Genomic DNA, 16,721 nt, shown 5'->3' on the forward strand with positions numbered 1-16,721 from the left:
TATCTGGGCCCCGAGTTCAAGCCCCAGGATGCATGTGCATGCGCACACACAAACACATGCACAAATTGTCACTTCAAGGTGACAAATGAGCTGAACCCAGGGCTTAGGGCTGCCCCGTGCTAGACCGTGCAAATCTCTCTCCTGTCAACACATCTACTCCACAACACGAGCCAGGTTTAGAATTCACACAGCCATGAACCCTCATGACCAGACACTAACCCCAGCCAAAATCCATCGCTTCTGCTTCGTGACCAGAGCAAGTCCACTAGATAATTGGAAGTTCGTGGCACTCAGGATCCCTTCTTCCCTCTTCCCCTATTCGATCCCTTTTCTTGGAGGAGGTTCTGGTTAAGGGGATCTCTTGGCGCTGTATATCTCCGCAAAGTCTCTAGAAGGATGCTAAAGTTATTCTGCTGCTGGTTTTTCGGGCTGTTGGGTCTCCAGCAAAGGTATATCTGTGTCTCTTTGGCTTCCGTCATGTGGATGAGGATGTGAAAAGGTATAAGGTTCACTTTCCGACTCTGGAGGGGCACAAGGGAGAGCTTCATCGTTGCTCAACTTTGTAGTTGGGGCCCTGGAGCCTATGGGAGGTGGAGATGGGGGGCAGTCCCCCATTGGGCCCTGGAAAGGACGGTAGGTGTCCACTTCCGGTCGGAGAAAGGACCCATTCGATCCTTCCTGTAGCAAATGCCCATACACCATGCAGTCATCGATGACGGCGTACACGTGGGAGTCATTGTCTGCCCGACCTTTCGGGAACTTTCTCGGCTGTCTGGGCATCTGGGTGTTGATGTGGCCATTGTAGATTCCCACCACCGGACCTTTGTTGAGCTGCTTTTTCCTGTGTGTCACAAAGGATACAAGAAAGATGAGAGGGGCTGGGGAGGGGGCTTTGTGGTAGGATACGTGCCTAGCATGCAGGAAGTCCTGGGTTCGATTCTTCATTTCCTGCTAGAGTTGGACACTGTGAAACTCCTCATTAGTAGAAATTACTAACATAGGAAAGACGCAGAATGATGACAAAATTCAGGATATGCTGGGGCCCTGCATGGCTCACCCCTGTCATCCTAGTGACCCAGGAGGCTGAGATCTGAGGATCATGGTTCAAAGCCAGCCTGGGTAGGAAAGTCCATGAGACTCTCATCTCCAATGAACCCCCAGAAAACAGGAAGTGGCGCTGTGGCTCTAAGTGGTAGAGTGCTAGCCTTGAGCTGAAGAGCTCAGGGACAGTGTTTAGGTCCTGAGTTCAAGCCCCACAATCAAAAAAAAACCCACCACAAAAACAAAAAAAACCCTCAGGATATGCTGCCAGAGTTGTTTAATAACTGTATTAATTAACTGTATTAATTCTGGCTGGGTACTGCCAGAATTAATTAATTAACTAATTAATTAATTCTGGGTCTGCACTCACAGATGACTGGACATAAGCGTTCTCTTGTCTTGGACAACTAAGTTTTCTGTTCTCTGATCCCAACAGCGGGCAATAATGACAATCGAGAGTGGAGACCATTATCCAAATTAGCAGAATGGACCGTGTGATACAGGCTGGTACTTCACTCACTGTGGACTGGATTCCTGGTATTTTTTTGGGAGAATGAGATACAAATAATGGTACTGTTGCTTATAAATTCAGACTTTCTGGCCACAATGACCAGTTCCCAAGATTCCTGCTTGACGCCTATCATGGACACTCCCTAGTATCTAATTTTGCTCCCACAGTGTCTTGTGTGTCCCCACTAAAGCTCCCATCTTGCTGCCCTGAACCTGCCAGGATAACAAGTATGAGTCACAAGCACCAGGGTTCACTTCTGGCAATCTGAAACATTCATCTTTGGGCCAGATGCTGGTGGTTCACACCTGTCATCCTAGCTACTCAGGAGGCTGAGATCTGAAGACTGTGGTTCGAAGGCAGCCAGGGCAGGAAAATCTGTGAGACTCATATCTCCAATGAACCACCAGAAGACTGGAAGTGGCGCTATAGCTCAAGTGGTAGAGCGCTCACCTTGAGCTGAAGAGCTGAGGGACAGTGCCCAGGCCCAGAGTTCAAGTCCCATGACCAACAACAACAACAACAACAACAAAATCTTTGGGGGGGGGCATGGCGGGGTGGGGAGCAGGGGATGCAGAAGCTAGAGAGGAAAAGTGAGTCATTAACAACCTATCTGGTCTGTATGATCGAACCAGCCATAGCCAGTGAGAGAAGACAGTCCACTTACTTTTTCTTCAACAAGCAAATAATGAGTAGAAGGACAGTGAGCAACACAACTCCACCTCCGACCACGGCGATGATGATCACTGGCAGGTCTATGAGCAGAGACACGGAGACAGCGATGAGGAAATGAGCGAGGATTAGCACCAGGCTGAAACTCCAGGAGTCTCCAAGATGGCCACCGCCAGCCATTTCCCCTCTACACACACACATACACACACACACACACACACACACACACACACTAGCTTCAAACTGCAATCCTCAGATCTCAGCTTGCTGAGTAGCTAGAATGACAGATGCACGCCACTGGTGTCCACCTGCAAGATATCTTAATGTTTCTAGGATGGCCATATTGTAAGGAAGCCTCTCCCTGCAGGGAGAGGGTTGAACTGTCTTGTCCTCCAATAAGCTATGGAAAGCACCTGGCTAGCACTTTAGATATTTGGGGGTAGACGTGAAAAACTCCATGCAGTGTCTTGTCTGACTGACTTTCTTTAAATCTTCTGTTTTTGTTTTGGTTTTGGCCCGTGTTGGGGCTTGAACTCAGGGCCTGGACACTGTCCCTGAGCTTTTGTGCTCAAGGCTAGCGCTCTACCACTTTAAGCTACAGCCCCATTTCTGGTTTCTTGGTGGCTCATTGGAGATAAGAGTCTCATGGACTTTCCTTCCCAGGTTGGCTTCAAACCACCATCCTCAGATCTCAGCCTCCTGAGTAGCTAGGATGACAGGCGTGAGCCACCAGTGTCTTTTCTTCTGCTACTTCTTTTCTTTTTTAAGTCAGAAATTGAACGCTGGGCATCACACTGGCTAGTTAGATGCTCTACCACTCAATCTATCATTCTATCTCTTTTTGGGAGGGGAGGGTTTTGATGGCTTATTTTATTTGTTCATTTTTGCCAGTACTGGGGCTTGAACTCAGGGTCTCTTACTCTTCCTTAGCTTTTTCTTTTTCTTTCTTCTTGTTTTGCTCAAGGCTGATGCTCTACCACTTGAGCTCTACCTCTAGGGCTTCCGATGCCAATTTTTCTCTCCTTTGTCATCTCTGAAAGATCCTAACGCTCCTTACCTAGAGTCCTTGGGGTAAGAGTCACCCAGAAGAGGAGATTGAGCTGCTTGCTGCTCGCAGGGCTACAGTTAGAGATATTGACCCAAAAGCTGTGATGGTAGCATCTAGGTTTGGGGAGGATATCATCTTCCAAGCTGAAGATTTCCTCGGCCTGGCTCTGCTGCTCCTGGATGATCATGTATGCACGGCCAGACTGGCACACCACACCTGACCGCTCCCGGTAGAAGGTCAGATAGGCTTCCTGCTCACGAGGCACACTGATGTTCCAGGATACCGAGGAGAGAGCTGGCATGCCTCGATCCCAGTTAGGAGTCCGCAGGTACACTTTACTTGTAGTATCTGGGGTCACTGTGAAAATGCCTTCTTCTGTAGAAAAAGGAGGAAAGACGGAGTGATGGAAGGGGTGACACTGTCCAAAAGAGAAATGTACTCATTGGGTGCCAATGGTTCTGCCTGTCATCCTAGCTACGCAGGAGGAGCTGAGGATCATAGTTCAAAGCCAGCACGGGCAGAAAAGTCCCCATGAGACTCTGATCTCCGATCAACCACTCCAAAACTGGAAGTGGTGCTGTGGCTCAAGTGGTAGAGAGCTAGCCTGGAGCAAAAGAGCTCAGGGACAGTGCCCAGGCCCTGAGTTCAAGCCCCAGGACTGAAAAAAGAAAAGAAAAGAAAGATACTCATTTTCTGACTTATGAAACTGTAAGCTCTCTGTATATCACCTTTAGAACAATACATATATAGATGTAGACATATGTGTGTGTATATATATATCCATATTTATATGTACACATATATGTGCGCATATATATTTTATTATTATACATTGTACATTATTACATGTTATTATATATTATATATGCTATATATGATATAATAATAAATTATGTGTAATGTACATTATAATAGATTCTGTATTATGCTGTATTATATATTATATTTAATATAATATATTGTATATGTTGTATAATATTTACACTAAAAAGGAAAAAAAAAAGCTGGGTACTGGTGGCTCACACCTGTCATCCTAGCTACTCAGGAGACTGAGATCTGAGGATCGTGGTTCAAAGCCAGCCCAGGCAGCAAAATCCAGAAGACTCTTATCTCTCCAATGAACCACCAGAAAACCGGAAGTGGCTCAAGGTGGTAGAGTGCTAGCCTTGAGTAGAAAGAGCTCAGGGGCAGCGCCCAGGCCCTGAGTTCAAGCCCCACAATGGACAAAATAAAAAAGAAAGAGAGAGAGAGGGAGAGAGAGGGAGGAAGGAAGGAAGGAAGGAAGGAAGGAAGGAAGGAAGGAAACTAATCTCTTGTGCTAATCTCCTCTCCAAATTCACCACTTAATTAAGGGGCTCCTAAGATGTAGCCCCTTGCTCAAAGGAGGAAGGCCACGGTGGGGATGGGAGGGGGTGGAGGTGGGGAAGAGGGAGGTGGAGGATGCCCTCTCTTACCTTTCAAGTTTGGGATGAAGGACACAGTGAGGCTCTGTCTGGAGACATCTTGCAGGAAGCTAGAGGTAAATGTACGCAGGGTCACGGAGCTGTTCTCCTTCACCAGGATCCGCTCAATGGAACCTCCAAGACAGAAGTAACCAAAGTCATGGCTGCCCGTGCTACTGCCCACAAGATAGCTGTAGCTTGTGTTGCAGACTCTCTCTTGTGTGTGTTGCTGGAGCTTCTGGGCTGGCACTATTACCAGGCTGAGCTGGTCCTTGGGTACCAGCAGCTTCCACGAGAAGTCACGCAGCTCTACTGGTAGTTGAAGGATGTAGCCAGGTACCCGCAGAGAATAGGATCTCTTGTAGCAATATCGGGGGTCCAGGCAGCCTGGAACAGAAGGTGTGTGGGACTCAAATACAGAAGAGATCGGAGCAACTTCAGCCCGCCCCATCCCTACTTTCTCAAGTCAGCCTCAGGCTGCCCTGCTTTGAATTTTGTTCTCCATTCTCCCTCTTCTGGCATCTTCCTGAATTAGTGTTTTTCCCTCCTGCTGGAACTTACTTGTTCTTCACTAACCTGGGAGACAAACTTCTATGAGCAGTGAGGAGAGAGATAGGCTCTGGTTGAACCAGGTGCTGTAGGTCACGCCTGTAATCCAGGCTATTCAGAACGCTGAGATATGAGGATTGTAGTTCAAAGTCAACCAGGGTGAGAAAGTCTGGGAGACTCTTATCTCTACTACACTACCCAAAAGAAACCAGAAGTAGAGGTGTGGTGCAAGTGGAAGAGCACCAGCCTTGAGAGAAAAAGCCAAGGGATTAGGAGAAAAACTGTCTTTTCTATCAGTGTATTGCTTAAAAGTGTCTGCCGTCTGGGCAGGTGGCTCAGTGGCAGAGTGCTTGTCTAGCATGCATGAAGCCCTAGGTTTGATTCCTCAGAACAAGAAGTGGCATTGTGGCTGAAGTGGTATATAAGCTAGCCTTGAGCAAAAGAAGCTCAGGGACAGTGCCCAGGCCCTGAGTTCAAGCCCCAGGATTTGGGGGACAAAAAGTTCCTGCTTTGGCCTGATTGCTTGGCTCTTCTCAGGAAAAGAGGCACTGCTTTGAGATAAGAAAAAGATTTGTAGCTACTCCGGAGGCTGAGATCCGAGGATCGTGGTTCAAAGCCAGCCTGGGAAGGAATGTCTGTGAGACCCTTATCTCCAATAAACCTCCAGAAAACCAGAAGTGGCGCTGTGACTCAAGTGGTAGAGCGCTTGCGTTGAGCTGATCATCTGATCTCAGCCTCCTAAATAACTAGGATTACAGGTGTTCGCCACCTGTGGTAATCTCTGGAGTGTATTATTTCAATTGAGGCTGATCCTAAGGAAATAAACACACTGATATCTTCTCTGCTGCTCTCTTGTTGATCTTGCTTTTCGGCCCTGGATGGGCATTGCACATCAGATGATTGACTTCATTTATTTTTTTGTCAGTCATGGGGTTTGAACTCAGAGCCTGGGCGCTGTCTCTGAGCATTTCGCTCAAGGTCAGCGTGCTACCACTTTGAGCCACAACTCCACTTCCAGTTTTCAGGTGGTTCATTGTAGATAAAGAGTTTCACAGACTTTCCTGCCTGGGATGGCCCTGAATCACAATCCTCAGATTTCAGCCTCCTGAGTAACAAGGGTGACAGGCATGAACCACTGATCCCCCAGCTCACATCAGATGATTTATAATCTACCTATGACACCCCAAGAAAAAGAGTCAGGGGCAGAGGGAAGAGACCAGAGCACTGGGGTTGGACATACTTATAGTTTTCTCTGCGTTCACCCACAAACGAGTCAGGTCATCACAAAGGAAAGATATGGTGTGTTTGGAGCCCGCTGTCAGGGTGACATTGGTACTGCAGGTCCGAGATTCTAGACACACAAAACAGCCAGGGACAAACTTGCGGCCATGTTTGAGGTGTCGGGGCTCAATGGTGAGTGACATGCTTCGTTCTTGGCTCAGGTCAATCACGTAGGTTTTATCTGAAACCACAAAACAGATATGAGTCAAGATGAGATGTAGCCACAAACCGAAGTGTTGACTTGAAATAATAAAGACAAATATTCGGGGGGCTGGTGGCTATCATCCTAGCTAACTAAGGACACTGAGATCTGCAGATCATGGATTGAAGCCAGCCCTGGTAGGAAAGTCCTTGGGACTCTTATCTCCAATGAACCACCAGGAAACAGGAAGTGGCGCTGTGGCTCAAGTGGTAGAGCGCTCGCCTTGAGCTGAAGAGCTCAGGGGCAGCATCCAGGCCCAGAGTTCAAGCCCCACAACCAACCAAAAGAAAAAAGAAAAAGAAAAAGAAATAACATACTTAAAAGGCTGGGCGTAGTGACACAAACCAGTCATTCTAGCTACTAGGAAGGCAGAGATAGGAGGCTGGTGACTTGAGTTCAATCTAGGCAAAAGCAAAAGTCCCTAACTGGAAAATAAAGTGAAAAAGGGCTGGAGGTATTGCTCAAGTGGTAGCACTCTTGAAAGGCTTCGAGTTCTAACTCCAGGACTGACAACCAACCAACCAACGAAGCAAAACACAACCAAAAAGAAGAGGAAGAAAGAAAAATGAAAAAAAAAAATTAAGGACTCCAGGTACTGGTGGCTCACATCTGTCATCCTAGCTACTCAGGAGGCTGAGATCTGAGGATCGCAGTTCAAAGCCAGCCCGGGGCAGGAAAGTCTGTGAGACTCTGATCTCCAATAAACCACTAGAAAACGGGAAGTGGTGCTGTGGCTCAAAGTGACATTGGAGTAAAAGAGCTCAGGAACAGTACCCAGCAAGTCTCAGCACGGAAATAAATGAGAGAGACAGACAGACAGACTGACAGAGAGACAGAGAGAGACAGAGAGAGCGAGAAAGAGAGAGAGAGAGATCTTCTGGACAGAGCCTCATAAAAGCCCTCATTCAAGGGCATTGGTTAGATTCCATCCTTCATTCTTCATAGATTTCAGGTTCCGGAAGTCACGCCCACCTCCACACTACTCCCTCAGGGTGAAGAACCCGGTGGGCAGAGTTACAGGATGACCCAGTTCTTACGTAACCAGGTGAAGGTACCTCCAAGAGAGTGCCACCCTAACGATTGTACCCCGGGGGTGATATGACCTCACCCTAGTTCTTCCTCCATACAATTTTCATTCTAGGCCCATCTTGCAGTGGCTTTTATGAGTGTGTGTGTGTGTGTGTGTGTGTGTGAGCGCGCGCCAGTACTCAGCCTTGAACTCAGGTCCTTACATTCTCACTTTGCTTTATTGCTCAAGGTGTGGTTCTTTAGATACCTTTTTTTTCCTTGCCGGAGGCTGGCATGCAACGGCTTGGATCATCTCTCCAGTTCTGTTTTGGGGCTCACCAATGGGAGGTAAAGAATCTGCATGGATTTCTCTGCCTGGGGCTGCCTTTGAACCCAAATCCTCCAGATCTCAGCCTTCTGAGTAGCTAGGATGATAGGCGTGAGCCTCGCCTCCAGCTATACTATTTTCTTATTGTACTAAAAAAAAAAAAACAACCCAACAATTGTATGCCAGGTGTTCACCACTAAGCCTGGCTTCACTGCCTAGCAACTTACTTCCGAGATTGTGTTCAGTGTGTTCAGTGTCCAAAGTCTAAATGCTCAGGCGATCACAGGTAAGAAACAGGTACCTCCCCCAGGCAAAATAGCTGGGAAGCAGAGAAGGAAGTAAGGAGGGGAAGGGGAGAAGAATGGAGGAGTGCCCGAGCCAGGTAGCTCCTGCCTATAATCCTGTCTACCTCAGGAGCCTGAGATCTGGGGACCGTAGTTCAAAGCCAGCCTGGGCAAGGAAAATCCTTGAGACTCTTATCTCCAATGAACCCCCAGAAAAACCTGAAGTGGAGCTGTGGCTCAAAGTGGTTGAGCACTACCCTTGAGCAAAAGAGTTCAGGGACAGTGCCCAGGCCCTGAGTTCAAGTCCTAGGATGGACACCAGAGAAGGGGGGGGGGTTGGGGGGGTAGACAAGCAGGGCTCACTTACTGCTTTCATTCTGTGGATGTTGGACCAAAACTTGAAACTGTAGCCTGAGGATGCCAGGGCTTTGGGCATCTTGATCACAGCCCTGGAGGGAGAGATTGAAGTTTCCTGCCATGTTCCCAGGCTGTTTATCCCCCAGCTTGAACACCTCCGGGTTGGTGGTGGATCCGGGAATATAGTATTCCACACGCTCCTCCTTCCGCTCGCAGTTGGAGACGCTGAAGTTGAGGAAGGAGACACTGGCCCGCAGGTGGGCAGGGATGACAAACTGCCAGGTCATCAGCTCGTCCTCAGGAAAGGCTTCCGGGTAATTGGCAGACATCAAGGTAGCTGAGCCCTCACCCTCAAACACAGATTCGATGATGCACAGGCCTGCGGAGATGGAACCCAGACCAGAAAAGAGAAAGAAAAGGTCGGGGGGGGAGGGGAGAAGAAATGATGATTCTTGGTTATCTGTGGCTGAGGGGTTGGTATGTTAGGGGGAAAAAAAAAAGATGGGTGCCAGTGGCTCACCCTTGTCATCCTGGCTACTCAAGAGGCTGAGATCTGAAGGATCACGGTTCAAAGCCAACCCCAGGCAGAAAAGTCCGGTGAGACTCTGATCTCCAGTGAACCACCAGAAAACCGGAAGTGGTGCTTTGGCTCAACTTGGTAGAGTGCTCGCCTTGAGCACAGAGAGGCGCAGGGACAGTGCCCAGGCCCAGAGTTCAAGCCCCGGGACAGGAAAAAAGAAAGAAAGAAAAAGAAGTAAAGAAAGAGAGAGAGGGAGAGAGGGAGAGAGAGAGAGGAAGGAAGGAAGGAAGGAAGGAAGGAAGGAAGGAAGGAAGGAAGAAAGGAAGGAAGATTTCAAATTGGGTACCAATGGCTCCACATCTATCATCGTAGCTACTCAAGAGGCTGAAATCTTGAGGATCATGGTTCAAAACCAGGCTGAGGAGATAAAGTCCATGACACTCTTATCTCCAATGAGTCATCCCTCTACCCCCAAAAAAGAAAAAAATTTTCCCCTGAGCTCTTTTTGCTCAAGGTGATCGCTCTACCACAGAGCCACAGCTCCACTTCTGGAGTTTTCCGGTGCTTCACTGGAGATAAAAGTCTCCTGGACTTTCCTGCCCAGGGCTGGCTTTGAACCACGATCCTCAGATCTCAGCCTCCTGAGTAGCTAGGATGACAGGCGTGAGCCACCAGTGCCCAGTCAGAAGTTCTGACATTATTATCATCCCAGCCCAAGAATCCTGATGATCTGAAGCTGTGAAAGCTTCATTCTGCAGAGGGGAGGGGAGAAGAGAGGAGGGGAGGGGAGGGGAGAGTGTGCTCACGTTTTATAGACGATGATCGATTGGTGATGTTGAAACCAGAGGTGTTTCTGGAGAGGAACCAAGGCAGGTGCAAGGCCACTTTCACACCCTCTTGTGTCTTGATCCGGGACACGGTGCCGTTACTACAGAAGGTTCCGATTTGGACCACGGTGGCATCGATGCGGCCGCTGATGGAGTAAGAGGTCCCATCTTGACACTTCTCGCCGGGCGCGATCTGTCTCAGTCGGGGCAGGGGAAACTGCAGCTCCAGGCCCACGCTCTTATGGGCTTTCACATCCCAGATGAAAGTTCTGTTGAGTCTGGGTAATTCTGATGTCGGGGGCTGAAGTCGAACCTCCCCCAAAGGACACAGGCCTGACATGCAATCTGCAAAGCAGCCACAAAAGCATTTTACTTTTATTTGATTGTCAGTTGCAGGACTTGAACTCACACCCTAGACTCTAGCCCTGAGCATTTTCTCCCAAGGCGAGCGCTCTACCACTTTGAGCCATAGCACCACTTCTGGTTTTCGGGTGATTCATGGGAGAGAAGAGTCTCACAGACTTTCCTGCCTGGGCTGGCTTTGAACCACGAGCCTCAGATCTCAGCCTCCTGAGTAAGCTGAGATGACAGGCGTGAGCCACAGGTGCCTGGTTAACATTTTAATTTTTGTATCAGTTCTAAAGCTTGAACTCGGGGCCTGGGTGTTGTCCCTGAATTCTTATTTATTTTTTAAACTCAGGGCTAACACTCTATATTTGAGCCACAGCACCACTTCTGGCTTTTGGTGGTTCCTTGGAGAAAAGAGTCTCATGGACTTTCCTGCCCAAGCTGGCTTTGAACCGTGATCCTCAGATCTCAGCCTGCTGAGTAGCTAGGATGACAGGTGCACAAGGCTCTCTTCAAGCTTAAACAAATGAATTCATGCCCAACATTGGGATGGTAACCCAAGAACAGGGAGAGGGGTTTAGAACAGATCCTGTGCAAGTTTCTCGGCAGGAACTCACCGATGTTTTTCTGGATCTCCAGAACAAAGTACCTCTCTGGATCCGGGCAGCTGAAGACGATCGAGACTTTTTCTCCAGGTTTGACGAGCAACATGGTCACCTGCCTACGAGCCACGATGATGTAGCAGGGTCTCCCAGCCGCAGTTGGGGTCCCCTGCTTTATGAGAACGGTCATGCCACTCCCCGGCGGGACCACGATCTCAGAAGCCTCTGAAGGAGAGAGGAAAAAAGGGGGGGGGAAGGAAAGGAAAGATGAAAGAAGGAAGAGGAAGCAGAGGGAAGGCAGGCAGGAAGGGAATAAGGGAAAGAGAGAGGAAGGATGGATGGATAGGAGGGAGGGGAAAGAGGAGGAGGGAGAGAGAGAGAAGGAGGGAGGGGAGGAGGGAGGGAAGGAAGGGAGGGAAGGAAGGGAGGGAGAGAAAGAATGGAGGAAGGAAGGAAGGAAGGAAGGAAGGAAGGAAGGAAGGAAGGAAAGGATGGATGGATAGGAGGGAGGGGAAAGAGGAGGAGGGAGAGAGAGAGAAGAATGGAGGAAGGAAGGAAGGAAGGAAGGAAGGAAGGAAGGAAGGAAGGAAGGAAGGAAGGAAGGAAGGAAGGAAGGAAAGAAGGAAGGAAGGGAGGGGACATGATGTGAGCATTCCAGCTGTGTTTTCCACATCTGGTGTACCTAATACCTTTGTCTCTTCCCCTCCTGGTCTGAGAATGGGCAGGGTATACAGATCAACACCTTTGAGCTTCCCAATGACCCTGAGCCAGGATAGAACCGGCCAAGGATGCCTGTCTCTTGTTTGAAGTGGGGTGGGGGGAAGAAGGGGGTTCTGGGGTTTGAACTCTCAGGGCCTGGGTGCTGTGTCCTCGAGCTCTTTAGCTCCAGGCTAACGTTCTACCACTTGGAGCCACAGTTCTACGTTCTACTTTTTTGGTGGTTCACTGGAGACTAGAGTCTCATGGACTTTCCTGCCCGGGCTGGCTTTGAACCATGATCCTCAGATCTCAGCTTCCAAAGTAGCTAGGATGACAGGCGTGAGCCACCGGAGCCCAGCCCTGTCACTGATCTGAATTTTGATGTGGTATTTTTTTGGGGGGGGCGGTCCTCCAAGCTGAGGGAAGATCAAAGGAGCCTTGACTCTGTGGATTTCCAGGACTAAGCCAGGCTGGATTTCTGAGTCACCAAACTCTCTAGTTCCCCCTGCCTGGATTCTGTCTCTCCATATTCATTCATCCGGCTTCCAGTGGGAATTCCCACTGGTTTTAACCTCATATTCATTCTTATTCACCCTATCACAGGCCTGTCTGCTTCCTCTGGTAGTTCCTTCTCGGCTACCTTATTTCTGGGCAACTCCAAATCATAGCGTAGGAAACAAAAGCAGAAGCAAAAGGAATTCCCCCCCCCCACACACCCTGTCCAAAACCTGTCCACACACACACACACACACACACACACACACACACACACACACCCTGTCCAAAACCTGTCCAGTCATGATGAAGAGACAGAGTCAGATCTTCCCTGTAAGCCCCAGGGCTTGATAAGTAAGGAATGAAAAGCAAATCTAATCCTGCCCAGGAATTCCAGGAGCAACCACAAACACCTTTTTTTTTTTTTCCCCCATTGAAAATGGTGTGTTCTCATCCACAAGGTAAATCACGATAGAATTAAAAAAAAAAATTTCCAATCTGCTTGCCTGCCAGAATATCTCCGGGATATATATATGTATGTGTGTGTGTGTGTGTGTGTGTGTGTGTGTGTATACAAACAAAACAACCCCCCCCCAAAACCTTGTTTAAAATGGTCCAATGGGGGTGGAGGGTGGGGGGGGTGGGACAAGGTGCTTTGGTGGAAATCTGTACATCTTGCTTCATTTCAAATGCATCTGGGAGTGTAGCTTAAAATCAAAAGATCCCTGGAATTTGAAATGTTTGGTCACTGCTGTTCCCTCGTGTACTTTTTAAGACCACGTCTAGGAGGAAAGGCTTGGCTGTTTGTTTGGCTGGTGCTCTACCACTTGAACCATGCCTCCAGCCTGACTTTTTGCTGGTTAGAGATGGGCTCTATGGTTTTCTTTCTCATATTTTTCCTCCCTCCCTTCCTTCCTTCCTTCCTTCCTTCCTTCTTTTCTTTCTTTCTTTCCTCTCTCTCTCTCTTTTCATGGAGATGAACTCTCAAAAACCCAGGCTGACTTCAACCCACAGTCCTCAGAACTCAGCCCTTCCCCTGATCCCCAGAGTGCCAGGTGTCATTTGTGTTCTGACCAGATAAGAAGTGGCCAGCCAGACTGAACCCAAGGCTCAAGTGTTTAAGATCTCCAACCTCTTCTAGGCCAGTTCCGTTTATCAAGGATTAACAGCTGGAGCCCAGCCAGGCTCAGCTCCAGCATTAGCTCTGGTTTCACCCAGTTGGCCTGGTCCAGCTTTGGACTTAGAATTCAGTCTCAGGGTTCCAAGGAGAGAAGCAGTTCTCAGAGCATGCTGGGTATCCCTGCTTACATCTTTCATCTAATTGAGAACAACATTTAAGCGGCTACAAACCTGTCTGGTGGGTTCTTTGGCTACAAGGAAATGTGTGTGTGTGTGTGTGTGTGTGTGTGTGTGTGTGTTGGTCCTTGGGCTTGAATTCAGGGCCCGGGACATTATCCCTGAGGTTTTTTCTTTCTTTCTTTCTTTTTTTTTTTTTGCCAATCCTAGGACTTGAACTCAGGGCCTCGGCACTGTCCCTGAGCTTCTTTTGCTCAAGGCTAGCACTCTACCACCTGAGCCACAGTACCACTCCCAACTTTTTCTTTTTCTTTTTTTTTTTTGGGGTCCGGTCGTGGGGCTTGAACTCTGGGCCTGGGTACTGTCCCTCAGCGCTTCAGCTCAGGGCTAGCACTCTACCACTTGAGCCACAGCACCACTTCCGGCTTTTTTCTTTTTGCTTATGTGGTGCTGAGGAATCGAACCCAGGGCCTCAGGCTTGCAAGTGCTCTACCACTGAGCCACCTTCCCAGCCCACTCCCAACTTTTTCTGTGTATGTGATACTGAGGAATCGACCCCAGGGATTCATGCATGCTAGGCAAGTACTCTACCACTAAACCACCTTCCCAGCAATCCTTGAGCTTCTTTTGCTCAAGGCTGGTGCTCTACCACTTGAACCACAGCTCCACTTCTGGCTTGTTTGGTGGTTCACTGGAGATAAGTGTTTCACTTGACTTTCCTACCCGCGTTGGCTTTGAACCATGATCCTCAAATCTCAGCCTCCTGAGGAGCTAGGATGATAAACTTCAGCCACCATTTGAGCCACAGCTCCACTTCCGGCTCTTTTTTTGGAGGTGTCTTGTATTGAGAGTCACAAACCAGGTACCAATGGCTCATGCCTGTCACCCTAGCTACTCAGGAGGTTGAGATCTAAGAATCCCAGTTTGTAGCCACACCTGGCAGGAATGGCTGTGAGATTCTTATCTCCAATAAACTACTCAGAAATGGCCAGAATTGCCTTCTGTGCCTCCAAGCGGTAGAGCGCTAGCCTTGAGCACAAAGAGGCCCAGGGACAACATCCAGGCCCTGAGTTCAAGTCTCAGGACCGCTGGGAAAAAAAAAAAAAGAGTCTCACCAACTTTCCCAGAATCTCAGTTTGAAGCCAGAGAGGCCAGAAAAGTGCATACGACTCTTACCTTCAATGAACCCGAGAAACGTTGGAAGCCAAAGCGTGGCTCAAGTGGTAGAACGCCAGCCTTGAGCAGGAAAAATGCTAAGGGATAGCGCCCGTATGCTAGGTTCACACACACACACACACACACACACACACACACACACACACCATCACCATCACCACCACCACCACCAAATAATAAAAGGTGGCCCTGCGTGTCTAGACGGTTGTTGGCTGTCTGGGAGAGTCCGATGGGCTAATTACAAGGCTTGGTTAAGTAGTTTGAAATGGTTTGATTGCAGGATAATGTTTTTATAATTCTGAAGGGTAATTAAAGGTGCTGACCCTTTGTTAACCAGGGAGGCTGTGCACCTCTGGGGGGTCTCCATCTATCCTGACCCTCAATCATGGAATTCCTCTAACAGGCAAACTTCATGCTCCACGTCTCTACCTCAGCCTGCAAAACACAAAACCAAACAACTCTTGTCTCTCACAGCCCTGTCAGCAATGCTAGGCAAAAACACAAGTAAATCTGGGTGCCGGTGGCTCACCCCTGTTATCCTAGCTCCTCAAGAGGCTGAGATCTGGAGGATTGCTGTTCAAAGCCAGCCCAGGCAGGAAAAGTCTGGGAGACTCAGATCTCCAATGAACCACCAGAAAACCAGAAGTGGTGCCGTGGCTCAAGTGGTAGAGCGCTCGCCTTGAAGTAGAAAGGCTCAGGGACAGCGCCCAGGCCCTGAGATCAAGCTCCAGGACTGGAACAACAACAACAACAAAAAGTCTCACGGACTTTCCTGTCCAGGCTGGCCTTGAACTGCGATCCTCCGACCTCAGCCTCCTGAGTAGCAAGCATGACAGGCGTGAGCCACTAACGCTCAGCTCTCGCTTCACAATTGTTTTGAGCTTCCTCTACATTGCTAAGACATGAGAACCCCCTTGCCCCCCCCAAAAGAGCAGGTCTGTGGGTGGGGTGCCATCTCATCCAGCCTGGCAGCATCTGGGGTGGACACACACCCCAGGGCTGACAGCTAAGCCCGGAGCACAGCTCAGTGAGCGGCAGCAGAGAGGGCTGCGTGACTCAGGTCAGGCCAATGTGTGGGTTGTTGGGGTGTCGGGGAAGGTGGGACTCATCTGCTGGACTCATCCCCCCCCCACAATCCCTTTACCCCGCCCCAGGTGCCAGGTGCTAAGTATGCATTCCAGAAAACGGAAGGCAGCTGGAATCTGAGCTCTCTCTCTCTGACACACACACGCCTCATTTTTTTCTGTCTACTCACACTGTTAAAAGAGGCAGAAACAGAAGACAGCAAGAATGGGGTCATTGATCCCCCCCATCGGTGTCTCAGTGACTCATGGAAAGCCAAACCTGCTTGAATTCTTTTTTTGTCAGTGGTGGGGCTTGAACTTGGGGCCTGGGCGCTGTCCCTCAGCTCTTCAGCTCAAGATGAGCACTCTACCGCTTGAGCCACAGCGCCACTTTCGGTTTTCTGGTGGTTCATTAGAGATCAGAGTCTCACAGACTTTCCTGCCCGGGCTGGCTTTGAACCATGATCTTCAGATCTCCGCTTCCTGGGATGACAGGTGTGAGCCACTTCAACTTGCGATTTTAACCAAGTTATGACTTGATCTGACTAGTGTTGCATTCTTGAAAATAAGGGGTCTTCTACACACCCCACTAAAAAGCACATTCCCTGCTGGGCACCAGTGGTTTCCCGCTTATAATCCCAGCTACACAGGAAGCTGAGATCTAAGGATCAGGGTTCCAAGCCAGCTTGGGCAGGAAAGTTGATGAGACCCTTCTCTCCAATGAACTACCAAAAAGCCCGAGGTGGAGCTGTGGCTCAAGTAGTAGATACAGTCTTGAGCACAAAAGCTCAGGGCCGTATGCCCAGGCCCTGAGTTCAAGCCCCAAGATCGGCACAAAATGAAACATAAAAAGAAAAGGCAGGGGCTGGGAAGGTGACTCAGTGGTAGAGCGCTTGCCTTGCATGCTCGAGGCCCTGGGTTCGATTCCTCAGCACCACATAAGCAAAAAGAAAAAAGCAGGAAAGTGGTGCTGT

General features: G+C 49.1%; 1 protein-coding gene across 1 annotated transcript in view; it reads right to left on the bottom strand.

Moving 5' to 3' along the window:
* The window catches only part of Cdcp1 (CUB domain containing protein 1), a 19,765-nt gene continuing 3,044 nt past the window's right edge, over window positions 1-16,721 (bottom strand). The window contains exons 2-9 of the mRNA XM_013030267.1: window positions 11,033-11,242; window positions 10,047-10,412; window positions 8,731-9,099; window positions 6,501-6,722; window positions 4,724-5,098; window positions 3,279-3,644; window positions 2,217-2,304; window positions 1-841 (exon numbers count right to left, since the gene is read on the bottom strand). Coding sequence (XP_012885721.1) covers window positions 406-841; window positions 2,217-2,304; window positions 3,279-3,644; window positions 4,724-5,098; window positions 6,501-6,722; window positions 8,731-9,099; window positions 10,047-10,412; window positions 11,033-11,242 — 2,432 coding nt within the window. The 3' untranslated portion in view covers window positions 1-405. The remainder of the gene's footprint in view (window positions 842-2,216; window positions 2,305-3,278; window positions 3,645-4,723; window positions 5,099-6,500; window positions 6,723-8,730; window positions 9,100-10,046; window positions 10,413-11,032; window positions 11,243-16,721) is intronic.

The sequence above is a fragment of the Dipodomys ordii genome, unplaced genomic scaffold, assembly GCF_000151885.1.
Source record: "Dipodomys ordii isolate 6190 unplaced genomic scaffold, Dord_2.0 Scaffold128, whole genome shotgun sequence".
Taxonomy (NCBI): domain Eukaryota; kingdom Metazoa; phylum Chordata; class Mammalia; order Rodentia; family Heteromyidae; genus Dipodomys; species Dipodomys ordii.